The sequence below is a fragment of the Leptodactylus fuscus genome, chromosome 4 (genome assembly GCF_031893055.1).
Source record: "Leptodactylus fuscus isolate aLepFus1 chromosome 4, aLepFus1.hap2, whole genome shotgun sequence".
NCBI classification, from domain to species: Eukaryota; Metazoa; Chordata; class Amphibia; order Anura; family Leptodactylidae; genus Leptodactylus; species Leptodactylus fuscus.
Genome location: NC_134268.1, coordinates 96,625,878 through 96,651,809, shown reverse-complemented (window position 1 = coordinate 96,651,809; position 25,932 = coordinate 96,625,878). Strand labels below are relative to the sequence as shown.

The following is a 25,932-nucleotide window of genomic DNA, read 5'->3' as shown; positions in this document are numbered from 1 at the left end:
TGTATTACCATGTATAGTGCTAGCCATGTATTACCATGTTCAGTGCTAGCCATGTATTACCATGTATAGTGCTAGTCATGTATTACCATGTACAGTGCTAGCCATGTATTACTATGTACAGTGCTAGCCATGTATTACCATGTATAGTGCTAGTCATGTATTACCATGTACAGTGCTAGCCATGTATTACTATGTACAGTGTTAGCCATGTATTTCCATGTACAGTGCTAGCCATGTATTACTATGTACAGTGCTAGCCATGTATTACCATGTAGAGTGCTAGCCATGTATTACCATGTTCAGTGCTAGCCATGTATTACCATGTAGAGTGCTAGCCATGTATTACCATGTTCAGTGCTAGCCATGTATTACCATGTACAGTGCTAGCCATGTATTACCATGTACAGTGCTAGCCATGTATTACCATGTACAGTGCTAGCCATGTATTACCATGTTCAGTGCTAGCCATGTATTTCCATGTTCAGTGCTAGCCATGTATTACCATGTACAGTGCTAGCCATGTATTACCATGTACAGTGCTAGTCATGTATTTCCATGTACAGTGCTAGCCATTGATTACCATGTAGAGTTCTAGCCACTGATTACCATGTACAGTGCTAGTCATGTATTACCGTGTACAGTGCTAGCCATTGATTACCGTGTACAGTGCTAGTCATGTATTACCATGTACAGTGCTAGAAATGTATTACTATGTACAGTGTTAGCCATGTATTACCATGTACAGTGCTAGCCATGTATTACCATGTACAGTGCTAGTCATGTATTTCCATGTACAGTGCTAGCCATGTATTACTATGTACAGTGTTAGCCATGTATTTCCATGTACAGTGCTAGCCATGTATTACCATGTATAGTGCTAGTCATGTATTTCCATGTACAGTGCTAGCCATGTATTACCATGTACAGTGCTAGCCATGTATTACCATGTACAGTGCTAGCCATGTATTACCATGTACAGTGCTAGTCATGTATTTCCATGTACAGTGCTAGCCATTGATTACCATGTACAGTGCTAGCCATGTATTACCATGTACAGTGCTAGTCATGTATTACCATGTACAGTGCTAGCCATTGATTACCGTGTACATTGCTAGTCATGTATTACCATGTACAGTGCTAGCCATTGATTACCGTGTACAGTGCTAGTCATGTATTACCATGTACAGTGCTAGAAATGTATTACTATGTACAGTGTTAGCCATGTATTACCATGTACAGTGCTAGCCATGTATTACCATGTACAGTGCTAGTCATGTATTTCCATGTACAGTGCTAGCCATGTATTACTATGTACAGTGTTAGCCATGTATTTCCATGTACAGTGCTAGCCATGTATTACCATGTATAGTGCTAGTCATGTATTTCCATGTACAGTGCTAGCCATGTATTACCATGTACAGTGCTAGCCATGTATTACCATGTTCAGTGCTAGCCATGTATTACCATGTACAGTGCTAGCCATGTATTACCATGTACAGTGCTAGCCATGTATTACCATGTACAGTGCTAGTCATGTATTTCCATGTACAGTGCTAGCCATGTATTACTATGTACAGTGTTAGCCATGTATTTCCATGTACAGTGCTAGCCATGTATTACCATGTACAGTGCTAGCCATGTATTACTATGTACAGTGTTAGCCGTGTATTTCCATGTACAGTGCTAGCCATGTATTACCATGTACAGTGCTAGCCATGTATTACTATGTACAGTGTTAGCCGTGTATTTCCATGTACAGTGCTAGCCATGTATTACCATGTATAGTGCTAGTCATGTATTTACATGTACAGTGCTAGCCATGTATTACTATGTACAGTGTTAGCCGTGTATTTCCATGTACAGTGCTAGCCATGTATTACCATGTATAGTGCTAGTCATGTATTTCCATGTACAGTGCTAGCCATTGATTACCATGTACAGTGCTAGCCATGTATTACCATGTATAGTGCTAGTCATGTATTTCCATGTACAGTGCTAGACATGGATTACCATGTACAGTGCTAGTCATGTATTTCCATGTACAGTGCTAGCCATGTATTACTATGTACAGTGTTAGCCATGTATTTCCATGTACAGTGCTAGCCATGTATTACCATGTATAGTGATAGTCATGTATTTCCATGTACAGTGCTAGCCATGTATTACTATGTACAGTGTTAGCCATATATTTCCATGTACAGTGCTAGCCATGTATTACCATGTATAGTGCTAGTCATGTATTTCCATGTACAGTGCTAGCCATTGATTACCATGTAAAGTTCTAGCCACTGATTACCATGTACAGTGCTAGCATGCCATGCCAGCCAATGGTTGTCAGGGCATGCTGGAAGTTGTAGTGTTAAATCAGCTGGAGAACCACAGGTTGATGAACACTGGCTTAAGTAATACTATGATGTTTTTTTAAGGGGATGAATGCCTAATTGTTATCTATAAGTCAATCTTACCACTCTCCATTTTTTTCCTTCCAGCTCTAGAAGAGGAGAATAGGATTGTTGTGGTGTAGATTTACTAGACACAGACACATGACTTTTGGTAGGCGATCGAACTGGTGCTCCCTGTCCACGCAGTTTAGGGTTTTTATGAGTCTTCTGAGCATCAGAAACATGCTTTAGCCCTATAAAAGAAAAAGGAGAGTACAATGTAATTTGCATGCAAATGTATCCTATTTCTAATTATTTGTATATCTTTCAGTGGGAAAAAAACATCTACCCATCCTTCTCTCTGCACTTATCAGACACCATTTTGATTTTCAGGCTTCACTAGCTCTCTCTTTCTTTCTGTTTTGGTGTCAGTCCCATGATTCGTCAGCACGGTACCACTTATATGGCTAGATACAGTATCGTCTTTGTCTGTTGGGAGGATAATGTGATCATTCTCCCCTCTATAGACTCCTAAATAAGCTCAGAGGCTATAGATACACAGTTTGGGAGGCTGCACTACATCTACATCATCTATATGATTAGAACTGTGTGTCAGAAGATGTTTAATCATCAGTAGTAACTGTGATAGCAGCTTGTGTTCCCCTGTGGAGAGTTTCTGTCACCAAATCCTGATTCAGACTGTTTCTATGCAAAAACCTCAGTGTAACATCATACATATGTTTTACTCACTTTGCTGTAACCAATTGTCATGTCTTAAAGAAAGTTTGATGAAAAGTTCATAGAATTGTTTCTATGAAAGCAGTAAATATGTATCCCCCCCTCCAAGGATTTCTTTTGATTAGCAGCTGTGTAAGGTTTCTTGGCCTTCTTAAATGTATCTCACTAAATTTAGAATTATAGATTGGGAATAAATGTAACAGCAACCACATTTACATTGCAGAGAAGACAATGTTCTGTGTCTAAGTAAGACACATAGGTTTTTCTTATTAGCTAACCTTTTGTAATTTCTTCTCCTTGGTTGAGCTGGGCAAACAATGCAGATCGATCTTGAGAACCATCATCTTTGGGTTTAGTATTAAATATATCACAACTGGGTGGTGGTCCTGGAGGTGGAGGAGGTGGTGGGGGATGACTTGGCATGGGTGTTGTGTTGTTATGCTGGGGTTCATCTTTTAATAGGAGCTAAAAAGAGATTAAAAAATTAATAACTTTGAAAAGTGCAAGAGATTTACTATAGAAAAAAAACTATGAGAAATGCATACTTACATAGGTTAAGACATTACATACATTATATGGAGGCTTTACAGTACATACTATAAGTATTGGATGCTGATCAAGTTATGACCTTTTACCCATTGTATTTATTCATGTGATGACCCACAGGTTCACTGTTCTCTTCTACCACCATTGCTATTGTAAAGTGAGTCTAAAAGAGGTCATATACATTAGACTAAAACTGGCCAAACCAGCTGCTTTTGGTGGGAGCAGCCAAGTATCTGCTTACATTTATACAGAAGACATCTGAGAAAAAAAGAATTTGGTTTGTTAAATTCTTAAGGGAGACAAACTGCTGTCAGAGGAGTATGGCAGAATCTTACTCTCCCCTCCTCATCTACAGCACAAGTATACTTGGCTGAATCATGCATGCATGTATATGGGGAGAACAAGAAGAACAGCCATTGAATGTCTCATTTTAGGATATGACAAACAGAATAATAAAAAAGATCATCATAAACAATAACAATGATGGAGATGGTACTCCCTGCCCATGCAGTATAGGGTTCTTATGAGCCCTGTAGAAGGAAATGGGGAGTACAATGTATATTGCAATGTATTATTTCTATTTATTTATATATTTTGAAGACTTCCAGTGGGACAAAAAACACCTTTCCATCAGTGAACCCTCCACCCGTTTATATATCACATTCTTTTATGAATACTTTACTTATTTACTTACAGTTCCGCCTCCCCTCTGCTCTTACCAGACACTATTTTGATTTTCAGGGTTCACTAACTTTCTCTTTCTTTCTGTTTTGCTGTCAGTCCCAAAGTGTCATTGTTAACCAATGATGACAATGCTATTTTATATATATGGTACAAAAATAATCTGTTCTAACTAATGGAAATTTGTTCCACTACATGTTCTAGTTCTATGTACTGGACTCTGGAGCAGAGGATTTATAATCTCCCTTTCAATCCCATCTTGTTTTTGCATTTAGCGCAGGACATTGCACTACACTGAAACTTTTACAATGACTGTGACACAAAGGGTAGGTATCTGTGTTATGAATTCATCTTCCTGCACCTTCTCGGACATGCTATAAATGTAAAAAAATATACAGTATATTGTCTATGATTAGGAATGATTCTTTTAGCAGTTATGTAGGGGAGTGTTATCTAGGCATTATACAGATATCCGCATTTTATGTACATATGGCATCTGTATTTGTTGCGCCCATACATAACTATTAACGTCAATGTGTTTATTCAGATGTCAGTGTCAAAAAGAAATGGAACCAAGTCCTGGTTTGTTTGTTTTTTTTAACATCTATATCACAGGTGCACCGCATCAAAAAAAGTCTATAGGTCCATTAAAAAAAAATGGATGACATCCATGTGCCATCCTTTTTTACAGACCCAGAGACATTCAAAATATGCAAATGAGAATACACAAAGGAAGATTGATCTGTTTTTCATGGAGGTGAAAAGAAGATCAACCACTGACCATACACCATCTGCAAATGAGCAAGGTGGGGTGCAGTCTGTGAAAAGCACGGATCATGAATGCGGATGTGTGAATAAGGCCTTAAGTAGTTCTCTAGTACTTTGTGTAAAATAACTTCACACATAATAACCTTGAGGTGGGGCCCCACGTGGCGTAAACTCCGTGGTTTGGCCAGGGGAGAAACTGCGGCATTTTACAGTCTCTGCAAAGGAAAGAGATCCCATCCACACACTGTGAAAAAATATGAACAGCAGGAACACTGCAATTTCCACAACTGTTGCGGTTTTGGAAATCGCAGCATTTCAATTATACCTATGGAAACGCCGGTGGTTTCCCTATGGGTATAATGGGAGCAGAAAGTCTGCAGAGGAAACCTCTGTGCACTTACTGTGTAAAACACTGTGGGAAAACCATGATGTGTTGCCGCCGCATTTTTTCATGCAGCGCTCTCTGGGGCCTTATCATAAGACTGTTTTATATTACCTGTGTACTTGCCAGTGCAAACGATTTTCAACTTTTTATAGTACAAAATATTTAATAGTATTTTATATAAAAGCCATAATAGATATTATATGCAAGGATGAATTTTTAGTAATTTTCTACTATAAAATAATACTTTATGCATTCACTCTTTCTACCATACTATGCTACATGTTTTCTGTGATATTATCTTTATATATGTTTTATGTTTGTAGTGCACATGTAATACAATCACAATTCACATGTCATCTGAGAAGAACAGGTGGAAAGTCGCCCAGACACTGATCCTTTGTTAAGGTGCGTCTTCTGTAAATGTACATGCTTGTCTTATTGAGCTGGATCTTACAGCCACCTGTCTGCCTGCAGCCCTTGTGTGCATTCATGTAGAGAAATTACAAGACGAAGCAGCTGACTTCAGACTTCTGCTATTGTCACTGAAAAATGAGAGCGCTGATTCTCCCTATGAAGGCAACCTTGCTTGTGTATCCAGGAGCTGGTGCTGTGTATTCGTGTTATATGGCCACAGCAATAACCTCCCCACGGCTAATGCTGTTATAGTGGTCAATTTCATCACAGGCCCTGAATATTGTCTTTCATTGTATTTGTCATATTTTTTACAAGTTATTTGTTTACCCATAACTTTAGCTCTGTTTCATACATATCCAGCACTTTTATTGATACATGTGACATCAGACAAAGCAGTTCTAAGCACCAATGCTGTTATATATGGCATCAGTTGTGATATTAATATACTTTGCATTTGATGTGGCCCAATACATGAGTTATTTGACGTGGGTTGAGACTTTTTCACTATTACATCAGGCGCAAGAAAATAACAAAAAAAACCAAAACAAAACCCCAATAATACTGTTATAATATCCATCATGGCTAACTTTTTAAAGGGATTCATGCTCCATCCTGATGTCCCATAAACCTCAAATCAATCATCATAATCATGATCATATAAGGCCCTGCTGTAACTTCAAAAATATAAGTTCATGTAGCTACTTACTTTATATATAAGTGATCTTGTAGGCTTAGACCATGTAACATATAGACATTTTTTTTTTTTAGCAAGCCCACCATTAATTCCGCTATACCGTGCTATCAGCTGTCTTTATATTTCATGGAGTGTGTTAGGTATCATAAGGCACACGTGCCTATACCAGCTAAGCCTTTGTTTTTGTATAGCTTTTTGTTCCATGAATATATCCACAAAACCGCTCTATGCTTCTACCACTACTGACTGTCATTTCCTTAACACTTGCCTTTTGGCTGACACGTGTTTAATGCTATTAAGAACCACCAATCGTCCAGTTGTCTTCTGCAAGTGTGACGATAGCCAAAATGACCAGCTCTGAAGTTTTTCTAAGCCCTTCTTGTTAGGATGTGGCCCAGCTGTTGGGTTTCTTCCTCTCTTCACTTAGCAGTCAAGCAAACTACAATTTAGTAACATCACTAAAGGAAGTCTTTTACTTTTTTGGCAGGTGCTAATAAAATAAAAGGAACAGTTGCACTGTACAGCTGTTAGTGTCTTAGGGGGGTCAGCTATGGTGAGCTATCCATCTCTTTATTTCACTGTCTGACATGTATAAACAATGCATGCTGGTACAAGAAACCTATAATGAAGTCTGCCATGATATACAAGCCATATGATATTTAATATTATAATACCTGATGAAAAATAACAAGTTAGGGTCCATTCACACGGAGTAACGCGAGGCGTTTTTTGTGCTTATTTTTACGGCCGTAAAAAGACGTTTCCATTGAGTTCTATAGTAAAATACGCCTGTATTTTTACGTCCGTAATTTTACGTCCGTGAACCAACCCTAACAATGACTGTACTTTGCTATTGTGGTGGATCACACTGTTATATTGCACATTTTGTAACATTGACTGATAGGAAATTGTATGAAATTACACATGTAAATGGATTTTGCTGTGGAATTCAGAATAATAATCACAGCGTGTCCGTAATTGCTTTTAATCTTTGCAGAGGGCGAAAGTTGCAATGAAGCCTGCAGCATAAATTGACATGAAATTGAGATAAATCTGCACTACAGTTAGTTGTTATTGTACATAGCAGCGGATTAGCTTCTGGGAAGTCTGTGGTAGCTAATATGATGAGTATGTCCCACGAGGACCTAAACATTGTGGATTTCTTTTACATTTTTTGCAGTAGAGTTCACCCTGTGTTGTGTAAAGAGTGAAGTCTGATTCAAACTTTGCAAACAGGTAACCTCACCCCACTGGAGACCGGGTAACTTACATACATCTCAGCACTATATACCAGGTATCATTTGCATCATCCGTATTGTAAAAAAAAATGTGAATTACTTTTTTTTAACCCTTTACATGATGTATAATAAGCCATTTACACAAACTGTAGTCATGAAAAAAATATAAACTTGGTAAATACTTACACTAGTCCATGCAGTTCCAGTAGTATGATACTCCTTAATGTATGCCTGAAGATCTGTCCAAATACTCAGGTATGATTTTACCCAGTCAACATGACGCACATCACTATGGTAAAATACATGGCAAATAATTATATTCAATGACTCCCCAAATTAACTATGTACATCAAAATCATGACATTATAGGAAGTCTGATATCAGAACAGTCCCTATGGATATAATGATTATAAAGCACAGTCAGATAGCTGTGGTTCATACTTTTTTCTACTTCTCGATTGGTGCTTTAGTTGCTAAGATATTACATTTTATCCTGATAGGCTAATATGAGGGTGTCACCATTGCTCTCATTGCGCCAAAGACATATACATTGCAGTGCCCAGTCCCTGCCTCCATGCTATGATTCACATGTATGTTGTCTGGCCCTGTCAATCATAGTAGGATGGTAGTTCCTGCGTGCAAACAGAGCAATGCTGACGCACTTGTTGCACTAAACAGCTTATTAGAATATCAGGATAAAAGCTAATATTTCAGCAACTGAGACACCGATCAGGAAGTAGAGGCATGTGAACGTCTACTATCTGAATATACTTATCAATAGGGAATGTTCTGTGGCAGATAGAAACTACAACAGCAAATCCATCCAAATCACATCCACCTTATGGTCAATTTTACTTACGTGTTACTACAGTGCTTAAAGATAACTGACCACTAATGAATATTAACTTAGTTTGTTTCCAAAAATACCAATTTTTCCACTGAAATCATTTAAACAGAAAACTTTGGCTAAATATTGCTGCTACTTATAGGGTCGAGCGATCAGGATCGGGAAAGATCAGATCCCGATCGAAGATCAAGCAAATTTCACGATCACGATCAGTTGGAAAATGATCGAAAATCATATTTTAAAAACGATCCTGAAATCTCAAGGTTGGCTCAACCCTACCCCATAAACATAAAGTAACTAGAGTTGAGCAATCGGGATTGGGAAAGATTGGATCCTGATTGACGATTAAGCAAATTTCACAATCGGGATCGGCTGAAAAATGATCGAAAATCGGATTTTAAAAACAGGTTTAATGGAAGCAAAAAGTCCATAGAGGAAAACTTTGTGGGCTTGGGGAAAACCATTGAAGGTCAGGGGCTCCACCGATTTGCCCCTGGTGGAAACACCGCAGAAAAAAAATTGCATCATTTTAGAGTCAGAGCACAGTGCGGATTTGGAAATCACAGCATGTCAGTTATATTTACGGAAGCCGGCGGTTTTCTTACATATATAATCGAAGCAGAAAGTCCGCAGAGGAAGCCTGTGTGAACTTTCTGTGCAAAGTGCTGCGGGAAGAACCATGATGTGTTGATGCCACGACTTTTCCCCCAGTCCTTTTTTGCTGCAGGACGCTATATGGGGCCGTAGCCTAAAGGGGTTGTACATAGTTAGAAAAACATGTGCGAGGCTTCTTTAAACAGTGCCCCACCATTCCAAGTACTGTTTCTGGTATTGCAGCTTGGCTGGAGAACCAGGAGTAACTGATGGCCAGGCTATGCTTTATAATGCTCTACAACCCCTTAGGTTATTGTGAGAACCACACGCATAGTTTGATTCTTTTTCAGAAATGCGTTTCCATAACACAAAAGTATTGTTGGCTTGCCAGAAGATAATAGAAAAAAGTTTTTTCTTGCTTGTGTGTGGCCTCCAAAACACCAAGATCCTGATATATTTTATTTGACTGAAGGTTTTAGGCAGTACTGAAATACTTTGTGTTTAAGGCTAAAGTTTTCTTTTTCTGAAGCTGAACTAACAAGATTACCAGCCTAGTGATACATCCCCATCACAATGTTTCTATATTGACGTTGCTGGGATACATCTAACACGCTACTATGATTTCTGTCTCAAACTGCTTTTACTGGAAAAGTCAGACTGTTGGCATAATGTCAAATCTTCAGTTATATACAAAGAGTAAATCTAAACTACAGTTAACTCGCGTCAGTCATAACAACTCACTTACAAAAACTTTGCTGAGAAGCTTTCCCCATTAAAAATAAAACAATTATATTCTTTTGTCTTAGTTATATCGGTGTATAAGATGGTTGCATGACAACCAATATGGCTGCTATTACTGCTATCACAGCAACTGCTAGCGGGCTTCCTCCGATGCTTGAATGGGATATCTGTTATGAAGTATTCCAGAAAAATGGGTTATAACTTGAAAGATCTGTCATTCAGAGTACTGGAAAGCTTGGTGACAAGACTTGTGTGAGATGTTATGACGTTGCATATCACACTTGCATCTTATATTCAATATTGCAAATAAATCGGTAAATATAAAATTAAAGAGAGTCTGTCACCAGTACCCAGAATATCATCCCAGCCCAGCTGATAAATAGGTTAAGGTCACCTGAATTAAACAGTATTTACCTCTTGAGAATCAGAGCCTCTGTTGCTGACATATTGCCATATTTGTCACTATACAGATTAGCTCTTTAGAGCAATGGGACCTTAGCTGCCCCCGTGTCATACCTCTTTGGTGCCACAGCAAGGACCTTATTGCTCCAAAAACAGGAGAACAACAACATCATCTGGTTCAGGCACCCTGACCTGCATGCATATAATCTATATGCAAATTGTCTTGATTTGCTGGGAACAACTCTATATAAGATGATAATTAAATTATTTATATTTGCATGTGTCTTATTTGTATTTCAGGTGGCTGTACAAATTCTATATATTTATTTTTCACTAGGATAAGCCATCACTTCCTGAACAGTGGAGATCTGACTGCCAGTGCCTCCACTCATCCATAGGCCACCATCAATTGTAGAGGGGAGCGTTTAGTAAATGGAAGACCAATTAGTAGAGTGTCAATAAAGTACCAGGTGGAAACCCACGCAAGCATGGAAAAAACTTAAAAACTCTATGTAGAGGTGACCACTGACCTACTGTGTGGCCCATATTGCCCATAGAGAGCCACCACAATAAGACAAAACTGCTGTCTGGTCACTCACTATGCAAGAAAATGCAGCATAAGCCCCATTTACTTGAATGGAGCAGTGTTGTAGTTCCTTGTAAAGTAGATGGGAGAGGGGTCCACTGTGCAGCAGAAAAGTCAAAGGGAGCCTTTGAATCTTTAGATCAGTATTGTTTAAATAGTGATCCCTACAAATTATAATGTTACAGCAAATCCTTACAAATACCTCTTTGAAGCTGTGGACATGAAGACTTTTGTTGGTGGTTCTCTAGATCTTTTTTTAACTTATAATACCTGCTCCATAAATAATTTCATTTTCTGAATGCATTAATGGTGTGCCTTGGTGACATTATCCATTTAAATGTAAGGTTGCACTACCCTACATGGCCAGCAGCTGGTGCTGTGGTGCTCACCAAGCAGGCAGTTTGTGGTATTTGGTATGCAAATAGTCAACTTACAATGTGTGTATTTTGTCTGGTAGTTACTAAACAGCCGAAGCCAAAATACACAGGTAAACGATCTGTGGAAACAGGTGCTATTGCTTACTAATACTATTCAGGTCTTATGGATACTCATACAATCCACTAGTGCTTCAAGAACATGGCCCCAATCTGCTGATTTTGCCAAGGTTTGTCTTCTTTATCCTTTTCTTTTTTTTTTTTCGGGGTTGCTGTTTATGTAAATGGGTAAACAGAGTTCAGGGTTACAAACATAACTTAAAGTGAAACTCCACTTTACTCCTGTCTCTTATAGGATTGTGGACCACTGCTACCAAACTGGTTTGGCTAACCGGTTTCACCCTTTAATTCCCACGTGGGGATCTGGGCTTTGCTGCAGGAAGTCTGCCAAGTCTGACGTGGTCCTGGTGATGGTAAGAACTGACCGGTCAGGAATTATGGTGCAGTGCACCACACCGTAGTGACAGTCAAAAACGCTTGGGTGTGAGTACAGGCTAAAATCAGGACATACAGAATACATACACAGACTAAAACAGACAGGATCACAGGGACAGGACAGAACATCAGGATAACATACACCTGTCAAAGACAGGAATCAGGGAAACAGGAACAGGACAGGTAGCAAAGATACAAACATAACAGAAGTCTGATGGCCACAGTTAGCAGAGATAAAGACATAATGGCAGGACATATGTCTAAACATGGCAGGCAGAACCTAGGATAAAGTTTAGACATGGCACACAGAAGGAAATATACATTCACATGACAGCAGAGATACAAACATGGCAGAAGGACAAAGCATACATACAGGAATAGTTAACAGAAGGACAATATGTTAATACCATAATCGATGTATACAGGGCAGACGTCATACAGAATGGAAAGACAGGCAGAGACTATGACATGGTTCAGACAAGGCAGATGAAAGCAGCATCCAAACAGCTAAAATAGATTAGAACATAGTTCAGACTTAGCATACAGAAGGACTAGTATCCAGGGCAGACAGTATAGGTTGTAGTTCAGAAATAGCAGATGGAAGGGCTAACATAACAAACAGGGCATAGGGCATCAGACAGGAGAGCAGCATATATGAATCCAATCTCTGTGGCTAGAGAAGCTGACTTATATACACACAGGAAGGCAGGGGTTGGCAGGAGAAAGCTTAGCAGGTGAACACATAAATCCTTAAAGAAACAGGAGTGCTCTCACAGAAAGAGACAAGCAGCTAGGTCTGCTGGAATGGCAATAGCAGAGTGCCAGCATTATAATTGGTGCATATTTTCAATGCAGGAAATTTTCTGCAATTGTACATAGGATAGAATAATGACAACATAAGCATTATACATGTTTAATAAAATTTTGACACAGACATGCAAGTAAAGTCTAAACTGTGCACTGGGCATTTTAATGTATAAGAGTAAGTGTGAACCAAGATGATAGGATTGGAATGAGGGGTAAATGCATATGGCATCTCCTTACAAATTAACAAGAAATAGTCTGGCCTGTTACTTTATAACCAATGGTTGCTTTCTTGAGAGCTGGAGGCTCTTTTTGGTACAGGAGGCTTGGGGAGCAGTGAGCATGGTTGGTATTACCATCCTACACTGCATTACTACCTGGCACTTCTATCTTTCTCCATAGTACTTCTGAATGACACCATCCTACAACTACTTTATCTCCCCTGAAATTAAGCAACCAGCCAAAAAAAATGTCTTAGCAGCAAAGTCTGCAGTCTTTGGGAGAAGTCATCATGGCAGTCTGAGCCAAATGGGGAAGAAAATTACTCCAATCAGAGAACTGTGAATTGTAAGTCACTAATTTTAATATTATGTCTGTATCTTTTAAAATATTTTAAAGTAACGGTGTGCGAGGTCCAAGTGATTAATATTCTTAGGGTACTAATCTAAATGGGCACAGATATACTAATACTGTCTAAAAACTATACAAACTTAGTTTGCAAACTCAGACTAGACAATCTTAAACAGGGCCAAATTTATCAGAGTGCCTGATGCTGTTTGATAAATCTGGTGTATGATTCTTAGACTGTCTAGTCTAAGTTTACACCTCTTATTAGTTGGCTTAAAAGTTCTTGGCGCATTTGTTGCACAATTTTTTCGCACAGAGGTGCAAGTTAGACCAAGTCCTATTACCACATTCCCATTTGGAAAAGTGTCTAAAACACTTGATAAATGTGACACACAGCATGCTACACAGTTTTCTGGGGCAAAATATGCCAGAATTCTGCCAAACTTTGCGTAATAAATCACCCCATTGTCTTTGCATTGCAAGCTGGATCAGTACAGTGACTTTATTGCACCAAAGCTTTTAGATATAAGGATTCTTAATATTCTAAAACAGTATTGTACATTCTGTGTAAACTAAAAGAAGTAAAATACATTCAAAATCATCATCTTTTTTTTCCTGATTTATTTGGATTTTACAAACACTTAAAATGATACAGGTGAAATGTTTTACCTATTCTTGTAGTCCTTTAATACCCTGTTTGTGTAAAATGCAGCAGCATCAGCCATCTCCTTTACAAAGGGACCTGGAGCTGGTGCCTAAACAGTGCACAGAAGTAAAAGTTATTTAATTCCTACACATAATATACAAGGCAATAAAATAAGTTTTTGTATACGTTTACTTGTCGATTTCAGACTACGTCAAATATGTACCAGAACAATGGAGGCTAAAAGGACATACATGTTTCTCCCTCAGTAAATAAATCAATATCTCTAGATATGTTTTATATATTAAGTTATTAATATGGGCTGTCAACATAAAGCCACAGTTCAAAATGGAGGCAGATTAGTAAAGCGCATGAACATCTTAGATATATGGACTTGTATACACTGCATTTTACTTTCTGTCTCATGTTTTAGTGAATACTTGAAGCACTTGGCCCAGTGTTAGGCTACATTCACACGACAGTGGTTAATGGCCGTGTGATGGCCACTTGTTTAACAGACGTCATTAGTTTCAATGTCAGTGAGTGGGAGCTATTCTCAGGAACATTAGTTTGACAGTCCATTGTCAGGGACCATTAAAATATAGGTCCTGTCCTATTGCTGGCCGATTTCACGGATCCCTCCATACACTGAAATGAATGGGGAGTCTGTGAAAGTGGCCGATCCTCGGTTGCAAGATGGCTGTGAAAAATGTATGTTTTGCATCTTGGTCATATGAACGTAGCCTTAAATTCTGTTCATTCTATGGAATTACTTCCACTAAATCTTTCTAGATCCCTCGTAGGTTTAGTAAACTGGAAAGTCATCTTTTATTTTTTTTAATTTAAAATTAGTCTGTACTAGAGATGAGTGAATATACTCGATCGAATACCTGCACCGCATAGCTCCCATTGCAAAAACACTTCCGGGGCTTCGAATTTTTACTGCCCCTCCCACCTTCTCTGGCGCCGGCAGCTATGCGGCGGAGGTATTCGATCGAGTATATTTGCCGCTCTTCTCTAGTCTGTGCTATTACCTGGATAGATCAGAGATCAAAGCACACAATTATGTGAGATATATCAAAAATTCTAATATGTCTTACCATAGTGCTTATTTTATGACGCTATAGGATTGAATTTATTAAGACTGGTGTTTCCTATACCAGTTTTAATCAATTCACCCAGAGGCGCGAGAATTAAGAGACTCCAGTCTCCAGCCAGAATGGAAATGATTAGTATAGATTTCAGTGCCAGTTTTGTTATCCCTGTCCCATTTCTTCTTCACTGTCTTAGTAAGTGGCAAGTGGGTGGGAAGATGACATTATCTTTGAAGCAAATCAGAGCTCTACGACAAAGATCTGCCACGTCTATGCCAATTTTCTGACCTATATAACATAGTAAATTCCCGCCATTTTTACCTCACTGTTAACCAGTGAGAATTTTACAATTCCTTACATTGGATGTTGAAAATAAATATATCTCACCACTGCAATCCAGCCAAGTGCTGGAATACTCTCGCTTATCGCTGAAAGGTGATTGAACATTTGACTTCCTCGATTTTTCTCTCGGAATGTCTGTACTTCAAGAATTTTTTCTGATATGGGTTTTAGTAGCAATGCCAGCTCTGCCTATTAAAAAAACAAACAAAAAAAAACATATATAGTTAAATCATGGCACACCCATTCAGTTTTCCTTTAAAGGAAATCTGTCAACAGGAAAATTGGTATTAATCTTGTAGGGCTGCTTCTACACTTTCCAAAGATGCCTTTCATATTCAACATTGCAGCTCCATTTCTGTGAAAAATCATTGTTTTATTCTTATGTAAATTAGCTGAACAGGGCAAGTGGAAAATGTCACTCGGGCAATGAAGGGCTGAGCTCGGTGGTTATTGGGGATGATTATGTAGAGCAAAGAGTGTAGCCCCAGCATGAAAAGAAAAGCCCTTTAGGCTAAGGCCCCATGCAGAAAATCCCTGCAAAAAAACCCTGTGGACAAGACTGTGGAAGAAACGCATTGTGTTTTTTTCCGAGTTTTTAACAGAAAGCCTGCATAGTTTTCCTTTGCTGACTTTCTACTTCGATTATACCTATATGGCAATGCCAGCGTTTCCATAGGTATAATTGACAGGCTGTAATTTGAAAAAAAAAAGATTTTTTCTGCAATATATAGATAGGATTAGTCAGAATCCCATCCACTTTGCAGGTAAGTTAAAACGCAACATTTTTTGCCAAGGTGTTTCCACCACAGCCAAAACGCTGTGTTTTCACAATGTGGGGCCCCAGCCTAAAACCCCTTTTAACTCATTTGCATATAGATAAAATCTGTTTTTCACAGAAATGGAGCTGTGTAGATGCAGCTCTACAAGGTTCTGTCATTAGTCTGATACTGAATTTCCTGCTGACAGACTCCCTTTAAGGGCTCCTTTGCAAACACTATAATTTCAATTGGTTTGAACTTCAAGTGTTTTTCACAATATTCATTTGTGACAATTCAGAAACCTCTGTCAGATACATTTTGTTTCTGCCATTTTTAAAGTCCAAGCGGGAAGCCTGTGTGAAAAACCCCATACCTGACATTATTTTTAAAACATGTCACTGACCCCTACCTTTGTCCATTTTGCTAGATATAGCTATGTGAATAGACCCATAGGCATTTATGGGTTTTAATGTGGCCGTTATTCACTGTTTTTTAAACAAAACATCATTCATTTACACGTGATTGTCATCCCATTGATTCTAACTTCACCTTCAAATTATCTGGTAAAGCTACAGGTTCACATATTTTTGCCAATTACAGATATGTGATATTTTAGATTATTCTCTTCTATAAATAAATGAACAAGTCTAATATTTTTGACTTATTTGACTTGGTTCTCTTTATCTACTTTCAGGATTTGTGAAAATCTGATTCAGTTTTGGGCCACATATACAGAAATACAGACAATTTAGAAGGGTTCACAAACTTATATTATTATTATTTATTTATTATGCTTACTTATATAGCGCCATCATATTCCGCAGCACTTTACAGATATTGTCAGTCACTGTCCCATATAGGGCTCACAATCTATATTCCCTATCAGTATGTCTTTGGTGTGTGGGAGGAAACCGGAGTACCCGGAGAAAACCCACACAAACACGAGCAAGATTTGAACCCAGGACTCCAGTGCTGCAAGGCTGCAGTGCTAACCACTGAGCTTATATTACTTTCGATATTTCACCATAGACAATAGCAAAATTTATATTGCACCTTTTATAGCACATGATATAGTGGTTTAGCACTGGGGTCCCAAGAGCTTCAATTTCATGTTATACATACAGATAAAGTGCTCATAACAAGTGACAAGCAATGATGTATATGTATGTTACAATAATGGTGATAAGTTTTGTATGATAGTTTGTTTCCCTCACATTAGTTTCAATTATTGTTGTCAACAGGTCCTTACGGATCAGTTTCCTAAATATCCCTATAGAAAGCCTGCCCATGCCCGTTTTTTAAAAAAGATGCATTTATATATTTCCCGAGAGACTAGTTTGATACGACTGGTGCTTTCAGCATATGCACAATACATCTCAGTGTCACCGTGTATACGTTGATCAATGGGTACTTGCATACTGTAGTCAAGGTATATTGCCCCAGCTTTACTGCAGAATTGCACATGTTCTAGGAAAATTCATCAATGGGGAAGTATAATTTTTCTAAATTACATTTTTTTAAACTGAGGATACAGCAAGACTTTCTATAGGGATATTTCAGATACTAAAGCACCACTCCATTCCTTTCTTAGTGATTAAAAATATGAATAATTATGAATAAAAGCGGGCTCATTCAAAAACGACTGAGGGGATTAACATACAAAAGGGATGTGTAGAATAGCCTTTCTAAAGGCTATGCAAGTATATGTTTAGTTAAAAATGAGTTTTCCCAATGATAGAGCCCCTTTAAGTTTTAGGTTTCTAGTCCCTCAGTGAATACTAAGGTATACATATATGACCATGTTTTATTGCTCAGTACATGATACTAAATTACATTTCTGTTTCCGTGCATTTATTTCATGGTGACTGGGCTGAGCACAGCACAGAGGTAACGTTTTCCAGGCAATGTAATGATTTAACTCCTCTAATGATGACAACTTCACGACCAAGAATTTATTTTACTACTGCTTTTCCTTCTGTTTGCATATATTCACTGTGCCAGGGTCAGACTGTTTGAACAGACAGAGGGTTGTGGTGGGAACTGTGTACACTATCCCCCCAGGTTCATTTTTAAAGAGTTTATTTGCAGCCTTAACTATATTAGGGTTCCTTGCTTTTAAACAACCAAAAAGCCATAATATTTTGGTAGTGTTGTCAATTTGATGAAGACCAAAGGCATAAAAATGATGGTGACTCTGGCCCTGAGCCACTTATCCAGGAAGAAAATTTGTCTTGAAAGCGTGCACAGAAGCATAGCTGAACACTGTGTCACTCGAAGAGAGAGAGAGTTCTTTTTCTTCTTTTAAGAAATTGTTTCTTTATAATTGTTTGATATGTTCTTTATGGCTCCTGATGAAAAAAACACTGTGTTTTCTGTTGAACAGTAGGAGAACTTCAGTTTCCCAGACATTGCTGATAAGGCCACTCTCATCACAAAACCTATTAGGGAATATTCACAGGCAGGAAATTGGAAATAGGCCAGAGGTGATATGTGTACTTGATATTAAAACAACTCCACTAACGCTAGGTTCACACCTGCGTTCAGGTTTCCGTTCGGGGGGTACACCTAATCCACTTAAAGTGGTTACCTGTGGAAAACCGCATAGGCCATAGACTATAAAGGAATTTGCCAGGTTTTGCCCTGGTTTTCGCCCAAAAAGGCTTTTTGCAATGCATTTTTTAAGCGAGTTCAGTGATGGAAACCCCAAATAGAGTTCAAGCGCTGGTGTAAACCCAGCCTTAGCTGAGTGGAACTGATTTTCAGAAATTTTTGCAACATATCTGCAACGTGTGTAAATATAACCCTATGGGGTACCCCAGCAGACCCAAACGATGGAGAACCTGGGGCAAGTGTGAAACTAACCTTATAACCTCAAATTATGACCATTATTCTAATTTCTTGTCACCATGTGATAAATTCACTGATAATGACATTTTATACATTGTGTCAAGGCCCTTAAAGTGGAGTGGAACCCCTATAACATGATTTCACTACTTGGGAATTTTCAGATCTACCTCAAAGAAGCTTCCGGTTGGTAAAACTTGTTATGATTTCACATTTATGAACGCCTGCTAGGAACTTAATTGTATAAGGGAATACTGGGTTATATGGGGATGAAGAAGTTGTTTTTTTAGGACCAGCATATTTGCACTGAGAGGCAGCATCAGTATGCAGGGCTTTGCAGGTTCACCATCCTAAATTCATGTAGATGATAATATGGTATCTGTGTCATGACACAAGTGAACTCTAGAGATAAAAAAGAAGAGGTTGTATCCATTAATACACTGCAGTACAATAGCTACTTACAGATGACAGTGACAACTGACAATCACAAGTCACCAGCAGACAGTGTAACCCAGTACAAGTGCAGGACCAACAGCTGTGACTCCAGAAAGAGCCTATCAGTGATTGATAATGAAGAGTCACTCAGCTCAATATATTCCAGTTGTAAATGAGAAATCCCAGCTGCTGCTCTTTTTATCACCGAGATGTCTATGTGTTGTACATTCTCTGCACCTGTCACGCAGTCAGAGTTTTATGGCTCAGTTTCATACCCTTGTCCCAGATTCTTTACTTAAAATAGCATGACTACAAGTGACATGGCAATTTCAGCCATTGAGCCCTGTAAGAAAACATACATTAGTGCTTGTAAGAATGGATCATTTTGCAAACTTCACCTTTTAATGCACGTACTGGAGGTCATGTGCTGAGCGTGTCTTCTGGATGTAATTTTCTTGGTGCTAATGCATCACAGTCATGTAATATCTCCTCATAAATGTAGCACAACTTATAAACATATGAGAGACCACTAAGCTGTTATTTTAACATTTTTAGTTCAGTTGGTTCCTATCACAGATCCTATTACCTCTAAAACAACATACATGATCTAATTTGGATGACAAAGAAGGGCACATGTATACCGTGTCAGATGTGTCAGTCCTTATAGGTAACATCAACCCAACCATTATTGGATGGATCATGGTTCATTGATCTAATGTAAATGGTGGACAGTAATGTGAAGCTGGCCATATACATTAGACTTTGAATAACTGACGTGGCCATATGAACGATTTCAACATTAACAACTGAACTACTGGATTGGGGGAGGGGTAAATAGTTAAAAATACAAAGTGAAATGAGTCTGCGCGAAACACTGAAATTTATGGCTTTTCGCCACTGTTGGCCATGGCAAGCATTTGCTTATGCTACTTTCAATTTGCAGCTATCAGCCATTCCAGGCAGCGGCATATTCCTCAAAGCTAGTAGTGAAACCCATCTATCATAATATATATATAACCTGGAATGTTACAGCGTATATTTTTATGTAGAACTGTGTAAAATGTTCATTTATACTACAGCTAATCTCAAGGCAAAAAGCCCATTGTAGAAGAGATGCAGAAGTGATCTGGAAAAACCTCCTGCATGACTGAGGCATGTGCTCCATGAAATGTCTTGTCATTTCAGACAGGGTACAGTTGCTTCAGATTACTTGAGGATTCTTTGAGGTAAACACTTCTGCTTTATTACAGAGTTTGTTAAGATTGTTTAGAACAAGAGGTAAGTGCTGCTCCACATGGTGACTCATTGTAACCATCCATTGATTTTTACAAATTAACCCTGAATTTTGCCCAAGCTTGTTCAATAAGTATAGGACAATTCTTTATGAACCAAAGCTGCAGCTTAGTTATAAAGGAAACAAGGTTGTAATATTTTATATCCTGATTCAGGGACAGGGAAGAATGTACTCACTAGTGTCCTGCAACCTCTTTTTTATAATGTTTAACCATATGAGTAGGTGTAGATCCTTATGAAGGTCTAGAAGTCAAGATATGCTTTATATATACATGTATGTATACACTGAATATGCATGTATAAAAAAAATATATTTATATATTGTATCTTGAATTTCATACCCTCACAAGGATATGTTCAAACATGTTGCATTTACAATTTACACTATAATACATATGAATGTTTTTAATTATCATAATCTACAAATATATAGCAATATTTGTGTACTCATGTAAAGTCCCCTTAATATGGGTGTACCTTTATTCTTCCATTCATCAGTGCAAAAAGGTTTCCCCATTGTTGCTGGATTGACCATGTTTGCAGTTTCAACAAGCAAGATCACATAATAGACACTGTAAATTCTAAAGTAAATAGGTTCACTGAAAGTACAAGATGTCAGAGCAGACAAGAGACTGACAACTACATTTCCTGATACTAAACACTGCTATTCTCAAGCAATACTTGAGATTCAGAGCTGATTTCTTTAGTTTTGATGGCATTTCTGGGTGGTCTGTCTGGATCCTAATAGTAGATAGAAGTATCTCAGACATTTGGTGACATTTATCCATCGCAGCAGAATATTTTTCATTTGTATACTACTTAGACTTTTAAGGGTGTACAGTATATAAAGGTACTACCTAGTTTGTAAAAAGTTGGATCCTGGAAGGACATGTGATAGAAGAATGGTGTACTAGCAAGCGGGTCATGTTGGGATATAACAAATGTTTTTACAAAGTGCCCTTCCACTTCTATTTATAAACCGCTTTCATTACAAGAGAGCAGCCTGATAATGATAGGAGATTATTTCATATTAAAATGTACTCGGCAGGAATGTCTGCCTTTTACAGTGCTTTATTGTAATGGCTGGGAGTATCTCTGTTTTGTACTTCAAGCAACTACTAGTTGGTACACATAAACATTTGTATCAGGTAAGAAAGCCATCTGACTGTTCCCATCGCACATACAAATATAGAACATGACCATAAAAAGTCACAGAGCAGGTCCTCTGCACAGTAACTTATTACAGTTGCTGCAGGATTGGTATGCCAGCTGGAATTATATTAGCAGCGCAGGATCATTTCGCAATGTATGCAGGACACAAGGTCTCTGACAGAGGCACACTGTACTCTTTATTCTCAAAGGCATATAAACATGTTTCATTTTATTATGAGAGAATCAGTGCATGAAAACAAAGAATGCAAAACAATTAACTAAAAGGGGTAATGTAGCTACAGAAGCCGGACAAAATAATGTGAGCACCCCTATTTAAGTTTAACACTTGCTGCCATATCAGCTTATATCACTATTGATAAATGTTGTTACTTGTTCTATTCTAAAGATCTGTTTACTTGATTTAGGGGTGTGATATGTCTGACCTGACAGAGTTCCAAAGGGGACCAATTATTGCTTGCCTAGCAGAGCCGTCTATGACCTGAGCTGATGGGTGTGTCAAGGTTACTGGTTCTTTGACCAGTTCTCTGTATGTATGTACTGGTAAAATATCCTCAGACAGAAGCAGCTGTGGTCAAAAGTCAAAGCTTGACTTTGGTTTGGCTATTGCAGCATGGATATCATCTTTGTGCAATACCTGCCTGATGCATTTCACTGTAGTAATTCGAAGGACCAACAATTCAACAAAGTGCTCTTCTGTCCCTTGCATCATCCTTTGACTTTTCACCATTAGCTACTTCTGTCTGGATATGTTTTGCCTGGCTTTGCATACTGAGATGTGATCATGGAGCCAGTGGACCTCGACACAATCATCAACTCAGGGCAGAGAAGTCCTTACCAGGTGTACAGCAACAACAAACATTCCCTGTGGAGCTCTGTAGGGTCTGACATATTACGCCCCAAAAACAAACAAACTGATTCTTAGAATGGCACAAGTAGTAAATGTTATATGAAGCAATATAGACTATGTAACTGAGAAAAAAAAGGGGTGTTACCAGTGTTGGCTGGTGTGTCATGAACAGTTACATTTGACTATGAAAAGCTAGGGGCGATCATGTTTCATCATATGTTACATGGTTTCAGCACATCAAGTGTACATTGGGGAAACTTAATAAAGACTGATATTTACATTTTTCTGGTGTAAGCTATAGTAAGGCTGGGTTCACACCAGAGCTTGGTTTCCTCTCAGAGATACTGTCCCTGAATCCACTTGAAAAAATGTGGAGAGAAAAGTCCTGCAAGCAGAATTTTTCTTTCTGCATTTTTGAGCAGAAACGCAGTGGTAACCCGTTGGAACCCACTATAGTGTAAAGGGACTGTGGGTTTCCAGGGGTAACTGCTTTTTAAGTGGATTGGGTTTGTGTTCTATGTGTCCCGAAATGGATTCAATGAACAGAAACCCAAGCCCAGGTGTGAACCTAGAGTAAATCTGTCAGGCTGAGGCATCCCAGTTCCAACCGTCCATGTTCTGCACCCTGCTGATTCCACAAAGTGGTAGGAGTGGCAGAAAAAGGACAAAGTTGCACATTTTTGGGTACAAAATGGCTGTGCAATAAAAGTGTCTCATGTGTTTATAAGTTCCCCCATTGTGATAAAATCTGGACTTTACAAGCAGTGACCTGTACAGCATAACAGACAACTTTCCGAGAAGTTGCAGGTATAGCAACCTTATATACCTCTTAATGGATGTAGTTGTGTCTGCACAGGGACAGACCTGAAGCCACTTTAGGCTAAGGCCTCAGGTAACGGGCCGCAGCAAAAAAGCACCACGGGAAAAACTGCAGCGGAATTACATCGCAGTTGTATCCACAGCGCTTTTTACAGAAAGTCTGCAGAGTTTTTCTCTGCAGACTTTCTGCTTCAATTATACCTACAGGGAAACCACCAGTCTTTCTGTCGGTATAATTGACATGCTATGATTTCAAAAAAACGCAACAGTTTTGGAAATCGCAGGATTTCTGCTGCTGGTATTTTTCTGCAATGTGTGGATGGGATTCTCTAGAACCACATCCACTTTGGAGGGACTGTAAAACGCCATTGTTTATGCCACATGGGGCCCCGGCCTTAACAACTCATTATCCAATGTACATTGTATAGCTCTGTGTTTGCATACATGGCCAGGCAGAAGTCACTAAACACTAAGGAGGACAGGGAAATTGCAGAAAAAATATTCGTGAAAACAGTGAGCATACTGGCATACATGTAAGCTATAATTTATGGCAAACTGCAGCAATTTAGATTAGATTTGGTAGGCACAGCCTATGCCTTTAGCCATCTACATTCTGTCTAATTTTCAGGACATTTGTAAATTGAAAAAAATTGTGAGAAAAAAAGGTTCCTGTAAAAATTAGAATTTTATACTCCATTTAGGGGAGATCATAAATTCCACCTATTCAGTTTTATCACTATATGGGGTCACCTACTCAAACTTAGTTATTTCATTTTCATTGTGATAGAAACAGGTTCATAAATGTTGTATATAAAGCAGCTGGTATAATCCAACATGCTCCATTGTTTGTGGCTAAAAATGAGAAGACCTTCAGAAATAAGGACTCTCACGATTCATGCTCCTAAATATACTGCATGATCTACTAAGGAATGCCATATCTAGTTACACCATTTATTATAGAAACGTGTAACATGACAAGGATGTATTTATGGGTTATCATATGCTAGTAGGTTATGTCATGTCTATGCTGTTATTATTATAGTAATGGTGGTATTACATCTGCTACATGTGATGTCTTTAAAGGGAAGAAATAAACTCTCAGCATTTCAAATGGTCAAAGAGATCTACAGATCATTATAGAAAACAATGTGAAGCAGGTCTCTATCATTTAATGTGTTTTCCTCATATGCATACTCATTTACATATTATACAGTAGATAGTAATAAGACCCACACTGGAACAATATTAAAGTATATTACTAGAGATGAGCGGACACTAAAATGTCCGAGGTTCGAAATCCGATTCGAACAGCCGCACACTGTTCGACTGTTTGAATGGATTTCGAACCCCATTATAGTCTATGGGGGGGAAAATGCTCGTTTCAGGGGTATGCAAAATTCGATAAAATTATACTTACCAAGTCCACGAGTGGCGGTCGGGCTGGATTCTCCTTGAAGTCTTCTCCCGACGCAGCGTCCCCGCGTCTTCTTCCGGCTGGAATTCACTCTGCCTAGGCATCGGGGCCTAGGCAGAGCCGACTGCGCATGCGCAGGCGGCTCTGCCCGGCCCGACGCCTGAGCAGAGCCGACTGCACATGCGAGGGCATGCCGCGCATGCGAAATCGGCTCTGCCTAGGCCGCATGCCTAGGCAGAGTGAATTCCAGCCGGAAGATGCCGCGGGGACACTGCACGGAGAAGACTTCTAAAGGTAAGAGAAGAACCAGTGTTGATTGGCAGAATGTATAGCATTCTGCCAATCAACGCTGGTTCTGCATCGAACCTTAAACTTCAAACAGCTAGTAGTGTTCGATCGAGTACGAGTATTTCGAATACCGTAGTATTCGATCGAACACCTACTCGATCGAACACTACTCGCTCATCTCTATATATTACGGTTTTTGCATATAAAGGCTATTCTTTCTAGAATAACATGTATATAATGTTTACAATTTCTGTATCAATTCCTCTGTGCTTGCAGTCATTTATGTTCAGAGAGTTTTTTACAGGCTGAAAAAATCTGCCTCAGGAATTAGGAAAGTTTTCTTAGGGTTCATTCACACGAAGTAAATGCGTAGTCATTTTGGAAAAATACATATGTAAAGAGTACACGTGTAAAAATAAGACTCCCATTGACTTCAATGACATTTTACATGTGTATTTTGACGTGTTTTTTTTTTTTTTTTTTTTTTTTTTTTTTTTTTACACATGTTAAAAAAATGTAATTGAAGTCAATGGGAGTCTTATTTTTACACGTGTATTTTGCCAAAATGAGTGCGCGTTTACTCCGTGTGAATGGACCCTGACGCTTTTTTTTTTTTTTATTTAAATGTGGTTTTTGACACTTTTTTTTTTCTCTCTAGCACACTGTACGGACCTGGAAACTTCACTTTAAAACAATATTAGTGTTTTATGATGTTTTTTGCAGAAAC

At 38.6% G+C, this 25,932-nt stretch overlaps 1 protein-coding gene across 1 annotated transcript in view; it reads right to left on the bottom strand.

Moving 5' to 3' along the window:
- The window catches only part of CAP2 (cyclase associated actin cytoskeleton regulatory protein 2), a 106,428-nt gene that overhangs the window by 16,625 nt on the left and 63,871 nt on the right, over positions 1-25,932 (bottom strand). Inside the window, exons 6-10 of the mRNA XM_075270837.1 lie at positions 15,380-15,523; positions 13,925-14,010; positions 8,032-8,134; positions 3,398-3,584; positions 2,466-2,635 (exon numbers count right to left, since the gene is read on the bottom strand). Coding sequence (XP_075126938.1) covers positions 2,466-2,635; positions 3,398-3,584; positions 8,032-8,134; positions 13,925-14,010; positions 15,380-15,523 — 690 coding nt within the window. The remainder of the gene's footprint in view (positions 1-2,465; positions 2,636-3,397; positions 3,585-8,031; positions 8,135-13,924; positions 14,011-15,379; positions 15,524-25,932) is intronic.